At 33.8% G+C, this 13,867-nt stretch overlaps 2 protein-coding genes and 1 long non-coding RNA gene across 7 annotated transcripts; 1 reads left to right on the top strand and 2 right to left on the bottom strand.

The window, feature by feature from the left end:
- Positions 1 to 448: 448 nt before the first annotated feature.
- On the bottom strand, positions 449 to 3,126 carry LOC110813268 (alpha/beta-Hydrolases superfamily protein). The gene is made up of 3 exons (XM_022040326.2): positions 2,587 to 3,126; positions 1,812 to 2,101; positions 449 to 1,336 (listed from the first exon to the last, which is right to left on the bottom strand). Exons 1-3 carry the CDS (start codon positions 2,728 to 2,730, stop codon positions 808 to 810), a joined length of 963 nt encoding a protein of 320 aa, XP_021896018.1. The 5' UTR covers positions 2,731 to 3,126; the 3' UTR covers positions 449 to 807.
- LOC148270374 (uncharacterized) lies at positions 2,095 to 2,581 on the top strand. Its single transcript, XR_015819582.1, has 2 exons — positions 2,095 to 2,251; positions 2,452 to 2,581. It is a non-coding gene; the product is annotated as an uncharacterized LOC148270374 (long non-coding RNA).
- A 232-nt stretch (positions 3,127 to 3,358) lies between the features above and the next one.
- LOC110813269 (ATP-dependent protease La (LON) domain protein) lies at positions 3,359 to 8,834 on the bottom strand. 5 transcript variants are annotated; one of them, XM_088221272.1, is made up of 7 exons: positions 8,372 to 8,834; positions 7,444 to 7,512; positions 5,375 to 5,491; positions 5,227 to 5,301; positions 4,723 to 4,857; positions 4,347 to 4,488; positions 3,359 to 3,608 (listed from the first exon to the last, which is right to left on the bottom strand). In XM_088221272.1, the coding sequence occupies exons 1-7, from the start codon at positions 8,585 to 8,587 to the stop codon at positions 3,451 to 3,453; spliced, it is 912 nt and encodes a 303-aa protein (XP_088077398.1). In that variant the 5' UTR covers positions 8,588 to 8,834; the 3' UTR covers positions 3,359 to 3,450. The 5 variants fall into 5 exon arrangements, with proteins under 5 accessions (XP_088077398.1, XP_088077400.1, XP_088077399.1 ...); XM_088221274.1 differs by lacking the exon at positions 8,372 to 8,834 and adding an exon at positions 5,777 to 5,926; XM_088221273.1 differs by lacking the exon at positions 4,723 to 4,857.
- Positions 8,835 to 13,867: the final 5,033 nt, after the last annotated feature.

Genomic DNA, 13,867 nt, shown 5'->3' with positions numbered 1-13,867 from the left:
TTGACTTTTAGGTTGTTGTCGTCGTGGGATATATTTTAAGTTTGTCATTGTAAATTTAATTTACAGATATATTCTTCTACATAAAAATTAAATTGTTTTCTTTTAAAAATTGCGGACCTAATTGTAGTAAATCTAAAACTTTTATGTTTTTTTTTTTTTCTGAATTCATAAATTTATTTTAAAATATAATTTTAATAAAACTTTTATCGAAGTAACATAATTTTTTTTTTCTGATTCGTTTGGATAGTTTAAAATTACTTAATTTACAAAATTTCTATGAAGTATAAACTCTCTCTCTCTCTCTCTCTCTCTCTTTTTTTTTTTTTTCTTTTGCAAAGGGGACTCTTGCAATCGTTGTTCTCTCTCAACTTGTACAAGTATTGTATAAATGAAATAACTTATTTCCTTTAATAAAAAAAAAAAAAAACAAAACAAAACAAAACTTAAGTATGAGAAAAGTCATCAGTAAACTTATTCTCTGAACTAAGCAGTATACTCTTATATGATTATATCTGAGTCATCTTGAAATCGAATATTCATATAATCGAGTCCCCTAACAATATTATCCCCTGAACAAGTTTCAGCACTGAAAAGACAAGCCTATTGCTACCAGTTCCAAACATGATGACCTATAATAATCGTTTATCGCAGTCTGATGGCAAGCTTTTTACTTCTTTTCACTCTGTTTTGCAGAAGTTACACACCCAATATGTACGTATCTACAGCTTAGAGGAGCAAACAACAAGCCTCTCAAGCTTCTGTCTTCCGTGGAGACGTACAAGAAAACTGCACAGAGTTTTCATGGATTCAGTTGTTTAAAACCAACCCATCATGTAACCAGTTTCTCATTATTATAAAAGCCTCCTCCGCATCACTATCTTCTTCGGGGGATTCCGGTCGATGAGCAAAGCCGTGACCTCTACCTTTAAAGATTATAGCCTTAGAACCTTTACCAATATTCTTCTCGGTATCATGTAGGATGCTAACTGGACAAAGCGGGTCGGAATCCCCAGAAATGAACAACACAGGCACCTGTACATTAGATGCAGCACATGAGTCTATCCTTGTACCGTAAAAGGATACCCCAAGGCCGAAACAAGCACCTTGGTCCTTGGCTAGAGTGTCTATTAGTCTGCCACCTCCAAAACAAAACCCTACTACGCCAAGCTTTTTGGAAATTCCTGCGGCCATGAATTCATCAACCAGCCATTTGGTGGAGGCGGCAATGTCTTTTTCAACTTGTTTTAGGTCTAGTTGTGCCATCCATTGCTCAAACAAACTTTTTGGCTGGTCCTTTGCCCATGGATTCCCACGGAATAAGTCTGGGACTAGGACACTGGAAAACCACAAACGAACTTATAAGCTAAATGTTTATGATCAATTATTGAAAGCGAAATGGGGGCAAAAACAGTGTTATTATTACTATAGCACTCCGTTTGCTTTAATCCCTATTATGTCTTTTGTGTTTAATCGTTAGCATATCTTTCAGATAAAAAATGGATCATAATTTTCAAGTTTGAATCCCTTTCAGCCCTAACTTAAAAAGTTTCGAAGATGAAACCATAATTTCTTCTTGAGATTTCCCATTCCTACTTCACTCAATCTTTTAACCTGCGCAAATAATTTCTATCTGTTCAACACGGTTATTCTTTGAAGGAACTCTTGAGCAGAAAAGGGCATTTCTGAGTCTTCCATGGTCATGTTTACATTAGACAATTTCTGATACTATCATACCACTTTTTACCACCAGCAGGAGGATAAGAATTTGGAATGAAAAACAGGTAGGTGTCTAGCGATGATCAGAAACATACTTGAAACCGTTGCATGCAACACGGTATGCAAAATCTCTGGTGGAGGAATCTTCAAACCCAAAGATATCAGACAAGAGCAGTATGCCAGTTCCATTATTGTTCTTCACTGCCTTAAATAGATAAGCTTGGATTTCATCAGCACCATCCCCAATAGAAAGCTCCACTCCATTGACTAACTCACATGCCTGCTCGTCATCAACGCCATCTTCCACCTCCACCAAGCTACAGGATATTCTTTTGTAAGAAGGATCCTCTCCAGATGGCCTCCACAAATTTAGATTGCATCTTTTCTGAATATAACTGAAGCTTTATAGTCAGCAAATTGATGCTTTTTTTTTTTGTTTCCAAAGATTTACAAATAAAAGAAAAACTTTCTGAAATTTTCAGATTACGCCAGAGAGCTCAGTTATTATCTTTTCAACTTCCTTTTTGGTAGAAAGGTAAGATTAAGACTTTGTAAAAAAACATGTAAGTGGAGGAATCAGAGTACAATTATAGCGATCATCTATAAATTGCCATCCAAGGAGATGAAAATCGCTGGTTAAATTGAATTAATCACTATATTTAAATTGAAGTACCAAAGTTCAAGTTATCAATGTGCATAGATTTTTAAATTTTTAATGCCTCTTTTTCTTAGCAGAAATCGAAGCCGTCAAGCTCCGACAAGAATCCTACACAGGATTCTCAAACAATTCATTTTTCCGCAGTAAAGTAAGAAGATGCTCGAATGAAAAATCACACCAGCAAAGGCAAAAAGAAGGAAGAATGAGCGTACAGAGAGAGAAGAGAAAGCAAATGAAGTTGAGAGAGAAGGAAGCAGACGGCGGCGTCGACGGAGTAGGACGGAACTTCTTCTGGTTGCGGTGGCGGGGATTGTTGAGGAGAACACGGAGTAGAAAGGGGTTGATGCCGGTCCCATTACCTTCTCCTTCTTTACTCCTAACACCAAACAATGAAGAAAGTAGCAGATCGAAAGGTATGTGGTAAAATATCTGATAAGACTTGTCCAACCATACAAGTACAGACAGAGAGCTCCATTGGATGGCAAAAATATCTGTTTCCGCTTCCCACATTCACAAACCACAACCAAACAAATCTCCTCTCACCTCAAATTGCTTTCGGTTAATTGGCTGTAATATTACTCATCTGCCTCTTATGAGCCCACAAGCCCGGTCAATAAAATTAGGGTTAAAACCAATGGTCCGGAAACAGATCGGATCAGATCAAATCGAAGGGAAGTTAACTGATGACCGGATTAGGGATGAGATGCGCACCAAAGACCGAACCATTCTAATTTCAGTTCAAACCGATGGACTCCTAATGACCGAATATTGTTTGGTTAGGTCCAATCCGGATCTAACCAAACCTTGAGTTTAAGTTTTCAGTTTAAACCGAAAAATATACAAAATGCCCAAGCTGAGGCTCTCAGGTAAGGAGCCAGAAGTAAACTATTAGTCTAACTGCTTAGGTCCTAATAATAATATAATTTTTTGTAATTAAGTTTCTTTTGTGTTTGTCAAGTTGCTTTGAAATCATATTGCCCGGTGTAGAGTAACAAATTTAGAAGCAAATATACAAATTAATACAAGTATAAGGGTGTTTATCTATGTACATTCTTCTAAAATTGAGCTGTCTTTGCTCACATCTCTACCGTTTGAATAGCAAGCTTAGCTGCAACCGTGGAGATACTCTCTTTGATCAACTCTAGGGAATGCTCTAACCTTTGCCTCGTATCTTTTAGATCCATAGCTCTTAGTTTTTCCTCTTGCAACTTCAGCAGTTCTGATCGAGTCGCACCTGTCAAAATATATATCTCATACATCAGCCATGGGTCATGGTGGTTCTAATGCTTATCAAAGTAGGAGGGATAATTCTATCAACTGAGAACAAAGCAGTACAATATTCATACACGTTTGCGGAAAGGTAAACAAGAACAGACTCAGTTTAAAGGGCAAGAATTTGAAACAAGCTGTCATAAAACCTGCACGTATGTCACCATTGTAGCACGCTATGGAGTAACTAAAACAGTGGACATAAAGAATTGTGTTGTGATACAGAAGTTTTTCATCTTACATTGGTTATATAAGAAGAAATACTCTCCTAGTTATAAAGAAAGACTGGCCACTCATTTGAGTGAGACACTTTTTAAAAAACTAGACTTTGATGATATAAAATTTCAGTTGGACTCAACAAAACTCTAGATTCAACAACATTGACACATGGATAGTGAAATCTTTTTTTTTATGGTATAAAATTTCAGTTGGACTAATCAAAACTCTAGATTCAACAACATTGACACATGGATAATGGAACCTTTTTTTGCACTGTATAATGGGATGTAGTGAATCTTCTAAAAGCTCAGCTAAAAAGTTCAAGGAATTAAATTTACTTGTGTTTTAAAGCCAATGCACTTTTCTCAACGAAAATGGCCTTGATTTCACTTGGAATGCAGTCGTTTAAGCGGCTGGCAATATGACAATGTTTCCTGACTTTTTGAAACTCCTAATGATGCATAAAGAACAGTAAGGGAATTACCTGAAACAGGTTGAAGGGCTGCAAAAGATACACGCTCAGCCAAAGATGGAAGAAATGCTTCATCACATTCCAAGGATTGTTTACTTTCAGCCCATATTAAAGAATTCAAAATATTGGTCTGCAACAATGCGTCCTTTGGGGCCTATTTAAATAAGAGAAGTAGACAAGACAAGTATACATCATAAAATGACAAACTTCACTGATGAAGAGTGTATGACAAGAAGTAACCAAGTCAACAAAAATATTAAATTTTCAATGGTCTTTCTCAAATAACTTTCAGATCATTCACCATGCAAAACAAAAATTACATCTCAATGGATTTGTCTATTTCTAAAAGATGAATTTTGATGCAGACATAAAACAGACGGAAATTTACTTTCAATTTAATTTCCAAGGAATTCAAACTGTGAATAGCTTCCTTTAGTGCCGTAACTTTTAAGCTGATGGCACTTGCACCATTAAGATCTGTATCTTGCATTGGTTTGACTTCACCTACCAAGTAAGGATCTGCCTGAGAGTCAATAGTTGAAAACGAATTTTAAAAATATTGTAAATCCTGTCGCAAGAATATAGAAGTAATAAAAAAACATGGAATGGGAAATGTCACATACATAAATGACTGGAGCTAAACAGAAAAGCACATGCACACGCATGTAAAGGTAAACATAATTTATTACATTTTCAAAAGTATCTTCTCATAGCCAGACGCGTCAAAAAAGCCCAAAGGTGGACAGAAAATTAAATTGAATAAACAATAGATAAAGGGAAAAAAAATTGAGGGGTGATGATAGATCAAACGGCATCCTGATTGAGCAACTGAAACTCAGTGGAAATATCATCTAGTATCTGAAAATGGTAACCACATCCATAGTATGCTCACCTGTACAAATTTCAGAATCTTCACACGTCCAATCCCCCTTATTGATACTAAAGCTCCAACATCCAACCTTTCAATCTGAAGGGTGCAAAAACTGAATTTATACTATGAGAAAAAGGTCTTAAAAGAACCAAAAGTTCTAAAAGCTTACACGTTCAATGAGGACCAAACAACCATATCTAGCAGCAAATGATGCTTCAGTTGCTGAACTGTTAATCGAAATAGGATCCAGCACAAAATGAACGAAATTCTTCTTTTTTAATAAAGACTGCAACAAAAAGGTATAAGAACAATTACATGCTAAAATGTGGCATAACTTATTACTACTCTACAAAGATGAAAGGCTTAATCATGAAAAGCTAAATTGAGAATGCACATAGAAGAATTGCATATTTCCAGTTAGAGAAAATATAATCAGAGCTTGATCTCTTCATCAGCTCGGAAATTATGAGGGGGGAGAATGCAGTTATGCAAAGACAAAAATCAAGGGTACATAACGAGTTTAAGAAATTTATTGCTCTCATTAGTAGTGAAGGTTCCAAATGTATCATACCAGCAGAACTGTGAAAGTCAAAAGGAAAGCAATATCTATAGCGACAATTGACATGATGCTCTAGCAAACTGCAGCATGACAGCCAGGAGTTATGGATCATCTACCAAAGAGAGTGAATCCCTAGCCATCACTTGTGGTCCCCACATTCCTCTTTGAAGACACGGTTCCCCATATACAGAAGAGATTAGTATATGTGCAGCTTTCCCTTTTTTTTTATAGCTTTTTACAAAAGCCAACCAAAATTTAACTTGATTATAAACAGCCTTTAGTTCATGAGAGAAGGAGAGCAGAGAATAATCTTTAAAACAAAGAGTGAATGGAACTTGAAACAAAGAAAAAATTGGCCTCTTTATTGAACTAGACCTGACTTTTTTAGCAGTCAGTAATCGATAAGACTAGATGCACTTCTACTGACGGGTAAGGCAAGGAATGGGTAAGCTTCCTATCTACTCTACTTAATGTGCGGGTGTAAACTTTTTTATGAGCAAGTTATGCATTACCAGACTAGGATGAACAGTGTTATTCACATGTATAGGAGGTGAAGATGTAATATCCAGATGAGTAATGTGTGAAAAGACCAAAATAGTTGTTTATAATTTTTTTTCTTTCCACATCTATTGCTTATTAAGAGTACTATAACCACCATCCCATCACCATTTGCTGCCACTGCCATCCTACTGGTACCGCAACTTCTTTGCTTTTGCCTTTGCCAACCACCAGTATCCTATTGCCATTGCCACCGTGTTACAGCCATCACGACCATCATATTGCTGCCACCACTACCAATTTTTGACGTCATCACCACAATTCTCCCCATTACCACTACCCTTGCCACCACTAATATTGTCATCATTGCCATCACCATTATAGTCAGCCTGCCGTCATAAACACCTACATGGTTTCTGCACACGTTGCCACCATTGCTGCCGCCCTCTATCACTTGTTGACCAATCACTGCTGCCACCCCTATAGCCATCACTTCTATCGTAATTGCAACTACCTTTACTGCAATTGCTACCACCATTATTATCGTTTTTGCCATTAGCACCTCACCTCCTCATCATTGCTGCTACAACCACTGGTATTATCATTGTTGCTACCATCACCATCACTATCGCCCAAGGATATCCCTATTTTCGCAATCTCGGTTATTGCTATACCAGTTGTCTTCGATGTCACTCTACCATCATCACCACCCCCATCATTAATTAGTAATATAAACTACAAAATAGAGATGTAATCTTCGTTCCTATTACTCGGCTCTTTACTAAGTCATCCTAAATATACTATTAGAGTAAGAATGTTATTATTGGTAACTTACCCGATCATACTCTATCCTATACAATTAACTTATTCTATTAAATCCGCTTTTATCCATAGGTAACACATCCTACCCTAACTTACTTTCTCTATTCTACCTAATTACCTTGTTCTGTCCAATCCACTACCCTAAACATACACCAAGCAAAGTCTAGGCGTAATTTCATTTGGTTAACTGAAAACTTATAGAAATCTACGATATGCCTCAACGGAATGAAACAAACTGAATCTTAACTAAGTTACAAATTCCAAAGTAAATATGAAATAGAAATGAATATCTAAAATTGTCTGTAGGTTGCATAATGATTCCCACAAAAATAAAATAAAAGTTTAGTAACAAATAATACCTCCTCCAACAGAGCCAGGTATCTTGCTTCATACAGATGCAGTATTTTGCTCTCGGATGGAACAAGAACCTGAGATCATAACTATGTTTCTTTCATATTGTAGCATAACACAAAGCAAAGAGGAAACAGGAAAAATACCTTATTCATATTAATGTTTTCTATGAATGTAAATCCCCTTGCAGCAATTTCTCCAGAAAAAAAAATGACACCTGCTTTGTATATTTTTACATGTCTCTAGCTTTCTTCCTTTCCTTTTTTTTTTCCATCTCTGAAGTGGTGATATCAACTTAAAGATAAGAGGATGGTAAAGAAACAATATACTAATCCTTAATTTGACGACTTATTATGTTCCCCAACGTCGCAGAGTCAGAATAGAATGAAGACTTAAGAGCAAACACCACAGAAGTAGAGAATCTATCCTCATTCTTTATTGCATCTCTTCCTTAATTGCTTTCTTGTTCAGGACAAATCACTAAATACATATTCCACCCTATATAAAGTCAAACTCCTTTTGGCATGTAAGGCTACATTCTGTTTAAGAATATTGCACGGTTGCCCTTCTACTAAACGTTCTACCAAACTGTTTCTCTTGAGACCAGTGCACCAGGGAAAAGCTATACAACCAAAAGAGGCACTGCCGCAATCTGGAAAATTCAATTCAAGTTACACCATAAACATGTTTCGATGTTTCCGTCTTGGGATTGACAGATTCTGGCGGATAAAACACTTAATTTGGTTTAGTTCTCTAATTAACTCTAATATCCCCATTCCAATTCTTATCTAAATCCCACCATTATTACCTCAAGCCCCAACATTGTGTATTTCTGTATCACAGACATTTATGTGTTTGCGTGTGTCTCTGCAAGAAGGAGAGAGAGAAAGAGAGAGAGAGAGAGAGAGAGAGAGATGCAATGGTATAACTGCTGACCTCGTTCATGTTAAACGGAAGCAGCGGGAGCTCTAGAGAGCTAGCGGCATTCACAGACCAACGGCGTCGTTTTAGGGTGCTAACCCCACGGTTGACTGCAACTTTTTGTTGAAACTGGCATAGAAATTGAGTAGGGGAGACAGGTGGAGATGTTCGAAAGGATAGGCTTGAGGAGAGAGAGAGATTGAAATTTTGTAGTGCTGCTTTGTAAGTCATTGAAAAAGAGCTTGTTATCGTTAACGGTCGCAGGATTATCTTTGATAGTCGTTTCTCTTTCTCTTCTCTTCTTCTTCACTGGAATGCTCAGTGGAGTGAAATGTGAAATTAGGGTGGGTTGAGAAGTAGAAGAGAGAGAGAGAGAGAGAGAGAGAGAGAGAGAGTTGCAAAGGGAGAGAACATCTGGCGTTGTGGTAGTTATTTTCGCATCTTCAACTAGCAATTTTAAAATTCAGTTCCTCCTTGCTAAAAAAAAAAACACACATTCAATTTATATTATATATTTGTTAATTGAGCCAATCTCACTCGACGTCTTAACTTTTAACATTAGGATCTCTTAATATTTTGTAAGATTTTTACCAATTATACGTTACATGAACAGTTCATCTTATGCTTCTCAGTACAGGTTGTGCAAGTTATGGGATGGTCTTAAAATGTCTATTGGCACTGACTTATGAGATATGTCTATTATTAAACCCCCTGTCATTTCTAATTTCATAACGAGTTATGTTTCTTCTATCGTATCAACAAAACAATCAAAGTTGTATGCACAAATATAAACCAAAATTATTTAGCCCACAACTTCCTTAAATGGACTTTCTTATTAAGTTTATTGGGCTGTATATTGGTTATGTAAATTTACTATAGAATAATATATTTTATCTTTTTCCATTAAAAAAATACAATTTCTAAAGATAATTTTTATAAAATTATTGACTTCAATAAAATTTTATGTTTTATAACTTATTACACATTTTAGTGGTTTAAATATTAGTTTGAAATTCTTTTTTTTTTTTTATAAAAAATCAAATTTGAACATACTAAAAAATTCAAATTATATAAAATTAAGGTGGATATACTTTACCTAATATTATTTAGTATTGATATATTTAATACACAATTTATATATCACCATCTATAGAATATATCATATATTATATTTTATATATTAATAAAATTAAGAATATGTTAATGAACTTTTAAATTAAATATTTTTAATCTTAATTTCAGTTTGTTTAAGTAACTAATACATTTTCTATTAAATTTGATGAACTTGAATGAACTTCAAAACTATCTAACTGCAAATCATTCATAAATATATTTAACTATTAAGGATTCCTATTTAAAATATTCTAAGACAATTATTTTTCCTATAGTTGAAAACATGTACAAACTAACTCACTAGTCAATTATTTTTAGTTAATTTAAAATTTGAGAATATTCTGTAATTATCTACAAAATTTGCAATCTGTTTTTTTTAACTCAAATTCTCCAATTCATAAAAATTTTATTTTTTTTACTCTAAAATATTATTAATTTTTAAAACATGTATAGCTAATACTTATACAATACAATTATACATAAAAAAAAATTAAAGATATTAATAAATATTTTTTAAAAAAATTAATTCCTATCTATATTAAAATTATAAGAGTATTTATTGTTAAATGAAATCTACGGAATTGACCTAAGAAACGTGGCTCGAAATAAGTTCTGTGTTGGATCCATGGTTCGAACTCGAGACACATTTCTTAATGGGCGTGTAATTCAAATCCAAAAGTTTCATCTGTTTTGAAAATTATTTTGAAGAGAAAAAGGGAATGAAAGAAGTCAAGAAACCATGAAAGCAAAAGGGAGAAGAAGAGTTTACCAGGTAATAATGGAGGGACCTCTAGAGAACGATTGTTGCTCGGTCTACCATGGATTCTTCAACATTCCTTACTAAGCCAATTACTCTCACTGGTTTTGCGGTGCACATCTTTTTCCCTTCCATTTTTTTTGTTTTTTTTATTTTGTCTTCTTATTGGATTAGTTTTAAGCAAAACCATTTTGCATTATCATATGCTATTTAAGGAAAAGAGTAGCAGGCTGAAATATGCCTTTTTTAAATAGAGTTTGTTGTTTTTGCTTCTTGCCATAACAATTCTACAAATAAGAAAATCTATATTTTGTGGCACATTCTTTAATTTGTGATTGTTTGGTGGTCCTGATGAATTTAATCATGGTAGAGATATCATATGCCAATATCAGGTTAACATATTAACAAAAAAAAAATTCTTTTTATTTCTTTTTATTTCCAAAGATTTGCAAATAAAAGAAAAAAAATTTAAAATTTTTTAGGTTAATGCGAGGGAGATTAGTTAGTCTCTTTTCAACTTCATTTTTTATAAAAAAGTAAGATTAAGACTGTAAAAAGAACATCTAACTCGAGAAAACAAAGTACAATTGTAGCTCATTCTTCCTTCTTTTTGCCTTTATTTATTGGTAGTTTAATGGTGTGATTTTTTATATGAGTATTTTCTTATTTTACTTGCAAAAAAATGGATTGTTTGAGAATTTTTTCTAGGATTCTTATCATAGCCTGATGACTTTGATTTATACTAATAAAAGATGCATTAAAAATTTAAAAATCTAAGCACATTGATAACTTAAACTTTCATATTTCAATTTAAAGAAGTAAAATTCTTACAAATTTAAATATAGTGAATTTTTAATTCAATTTCACTAGCGATTTTCATATCCTTGGATGCCAATATATACCTAATTATTATAATTTGATTTTGCTTTTTCCAGTTATATATTCTTTTAACCAGTCTTAATCTTACTTTTCTACCAAAAAAAAATCGAAAAGAGAATAAGTAAGTTCCCTTACCTTAATATGAAATTTTAGAAAGTTTTTTTTTATTTATAAATATTTAGAAGCAAAAAAAAATTGTTTTATTTTGTTAATATGTTAATATAATATTGACATATGACATATCTTTCATGATCAAATTCATCAGAATCACCAAACAATCACAAATTGAGGATGTATCACAAAATACAAGTTTACTTGTTTGTGGAATTATTATGGCAAGAAGCAAAACAACAAACTCTGTTTGGAAAAGATATATTTTAATCTGCTGTTTTTTTTTTCTTAAGTAGCATATGATATTGCAAAATGGTTTTGCTTAAACTATTAATACATTGACAGCTCACCCAAACCCAGTGAAAAGACAAAGTGCAAGAAGTAAAAAGAAAGGAAGGGAAAAAGATGTGCACCACAAAGCCAGTGAGAGCAATTGGCTTAATAAGGAAGGTTGAAGAATCCATGACAAACCGAGCAACAATCATTCTCTGCAGGTCCTTCCATTATTACCTATTAAACTCTCTTTTTCCCTTTTGCTTTTTTAGTTTCTTGACTTCTTTCAGGACCCTTTTTTCTTTAAAATAATTCAAAACTGATGAGACTTTTGGATTTGGATTACACACTCATTTAGAAATGTGTCATGAGTTTAAACCATGGACCCAACCTATAAACATAAATTCAATTACTATATTTGTTAATTAATTAGGGCTTTTAAAAAGCTTGAGTCAATCTCACTCCAACTCAAACTTAAAATAATAGGAGCTCCTACAAAAGTCTCATATTTTACTCATATATAAACTCTTAAGATGTCATATCTTTTATAAGAATTCACCAATCATATGTTAAATAAATATTTCATTCTCAAGTTTCTCAATGCATGTTCTATGAGTTACATGCAATAGATACATGACAATACATGCTCTTAAAATATCCCTTGCAAGATGTATGTGATATACCTCCACATAGGACATGAAGCTAGTAACCTACCATTATTTATAATTATGTGACGAATTATGATTTTTCCATTAAATTAACAAAACAAAACAAAATCCTATGTGCAAATCTACAAGAAAATTTTTTAATATGCTATTATTGTAATGAATTATCTCTATTAGTGGTGAGATCAAAACATGCATTCTCATAAAAAACATACATAACTAGATGCATTCAGAAATTCAAAATAACATTTATACATCAACAAAAAGTTCACTCTCTATTAGAATGCATGTGACTCAAGTAATGTTTTTGAAGAAAAAGATAAATTTTCAAAAGTTACCTGTGTTTTTGCAGCAAATTGAGACTAGTAATTCGACGGCGTTGTACTCCAAGTAGCTAAATCCTTACATGCTTCTCTCTTCACTTTGCATGCTTCTAAGTCACTTCAAGCAAGATCCTATGTGATAGCTTAAAAATATCTTCAGATTAATTTTTTATGTTTAATATATTTAGTATAACTTTTATATGTGTTTGGAAAATATATAATATGGTTAAAAATATAATTTAGAGTCAAATGGAAAAAGAATGGACAATGATGAAAAAGATAGAATAAGATGAAGATGTGTGAATAAAAGTGGTAACTTTTAGATAAAATGACATAACATAAAGTAATAACTTTTATATTAAGTAACATGTAAAAAGTGATAACTTTTAGATAAAAAAACATAACAAAAAGTGGTAACTTTTATATGAAATGACATGTGAAAAGTAGTAACATTTTATATGAAATAACATATGAAAAGTTACCTATTAGATAAAACAACATGTGAAAAGTTGTAATTTTTAGATAAAGTGACATGATGAAAGGTGAACACTTTTAGAGGAAGTGATATGGTAGAATGGTGACAATCTTTCTCTTATGGCTCCCCACTCTTATAAATATGGGATAAGATAATGGAGAAAGAGACATTGTGGATAAGAGAAAATTAGTTAGAAATATTGTAACACCCGGGCCTGAAAATTGTCCTGAAATAATTTTTACGGATTATGAATATATATATATAATAATAATAATAAATTATTTTATTTTAATTTGATTGAATTTTTGAGAAAAAACGAATTAGAGACAAAATTGAAAATAATTTTGGGAAGAATGGGTGAAAAATTGAGTTCGGATAGTGTTTTTGAAAGAAAAATTAAAAATAGGGGCTCAAAGTACAAATAAAAAAATTCGACCACGTAGGACTGCCCAGTTAGAAGGCTCGATGGATCGGAGCACGTTGCGTGGCCAGGCGTGCTGATGTCGGCACCATGCAAGATGCCACGCTGGCGATTCGCGTGTCCGACGATCGGACGGCCCAGGATCGATCCTACGCGCGTGGACGGTCCGAATCTGTTTCTCTCTTAAGCACGATTGAATGGTCAAGATCAAACGTGATGAATGGTCCAGATTCATTTTCTCCTTAGGCGTGATCGAACGACCAAAATCGATGGCGATGAACGGCTTAGATTAATGCGGGATGGGTATAAATATTTCGCATCACACAAAACTCAAACCCTAGCCGCCAGCCCCCCCCCCCCCCCCCCCAACCAAAGAAGAAGAACTAGAGGCCGGAGAAAGAACCCGACCGCAAACAGCTGCTGCACAGGAGCCACCTCTGACCGCCGCCGCACCAGAGCCACCTTCGACCGCTAAAAAAGGTAAAAATTCTCTT

This window comes from Carica papaya, chromosome 1 (assembly GCF_054855325.1).
Source record: "Carica papaya isolate Zhongbai chromosome 1, ASM5485532v1, whole genome shotgun sequence".
NCBI lineage: Eukaryota > Viridiplantae > Streptophyta > Magnoliopsida > Brassicales > Caricaceae > Carica > Carica papaya.
This window is presented reverse-complemented; position numbering and strand designations above follow the sequence as displayed.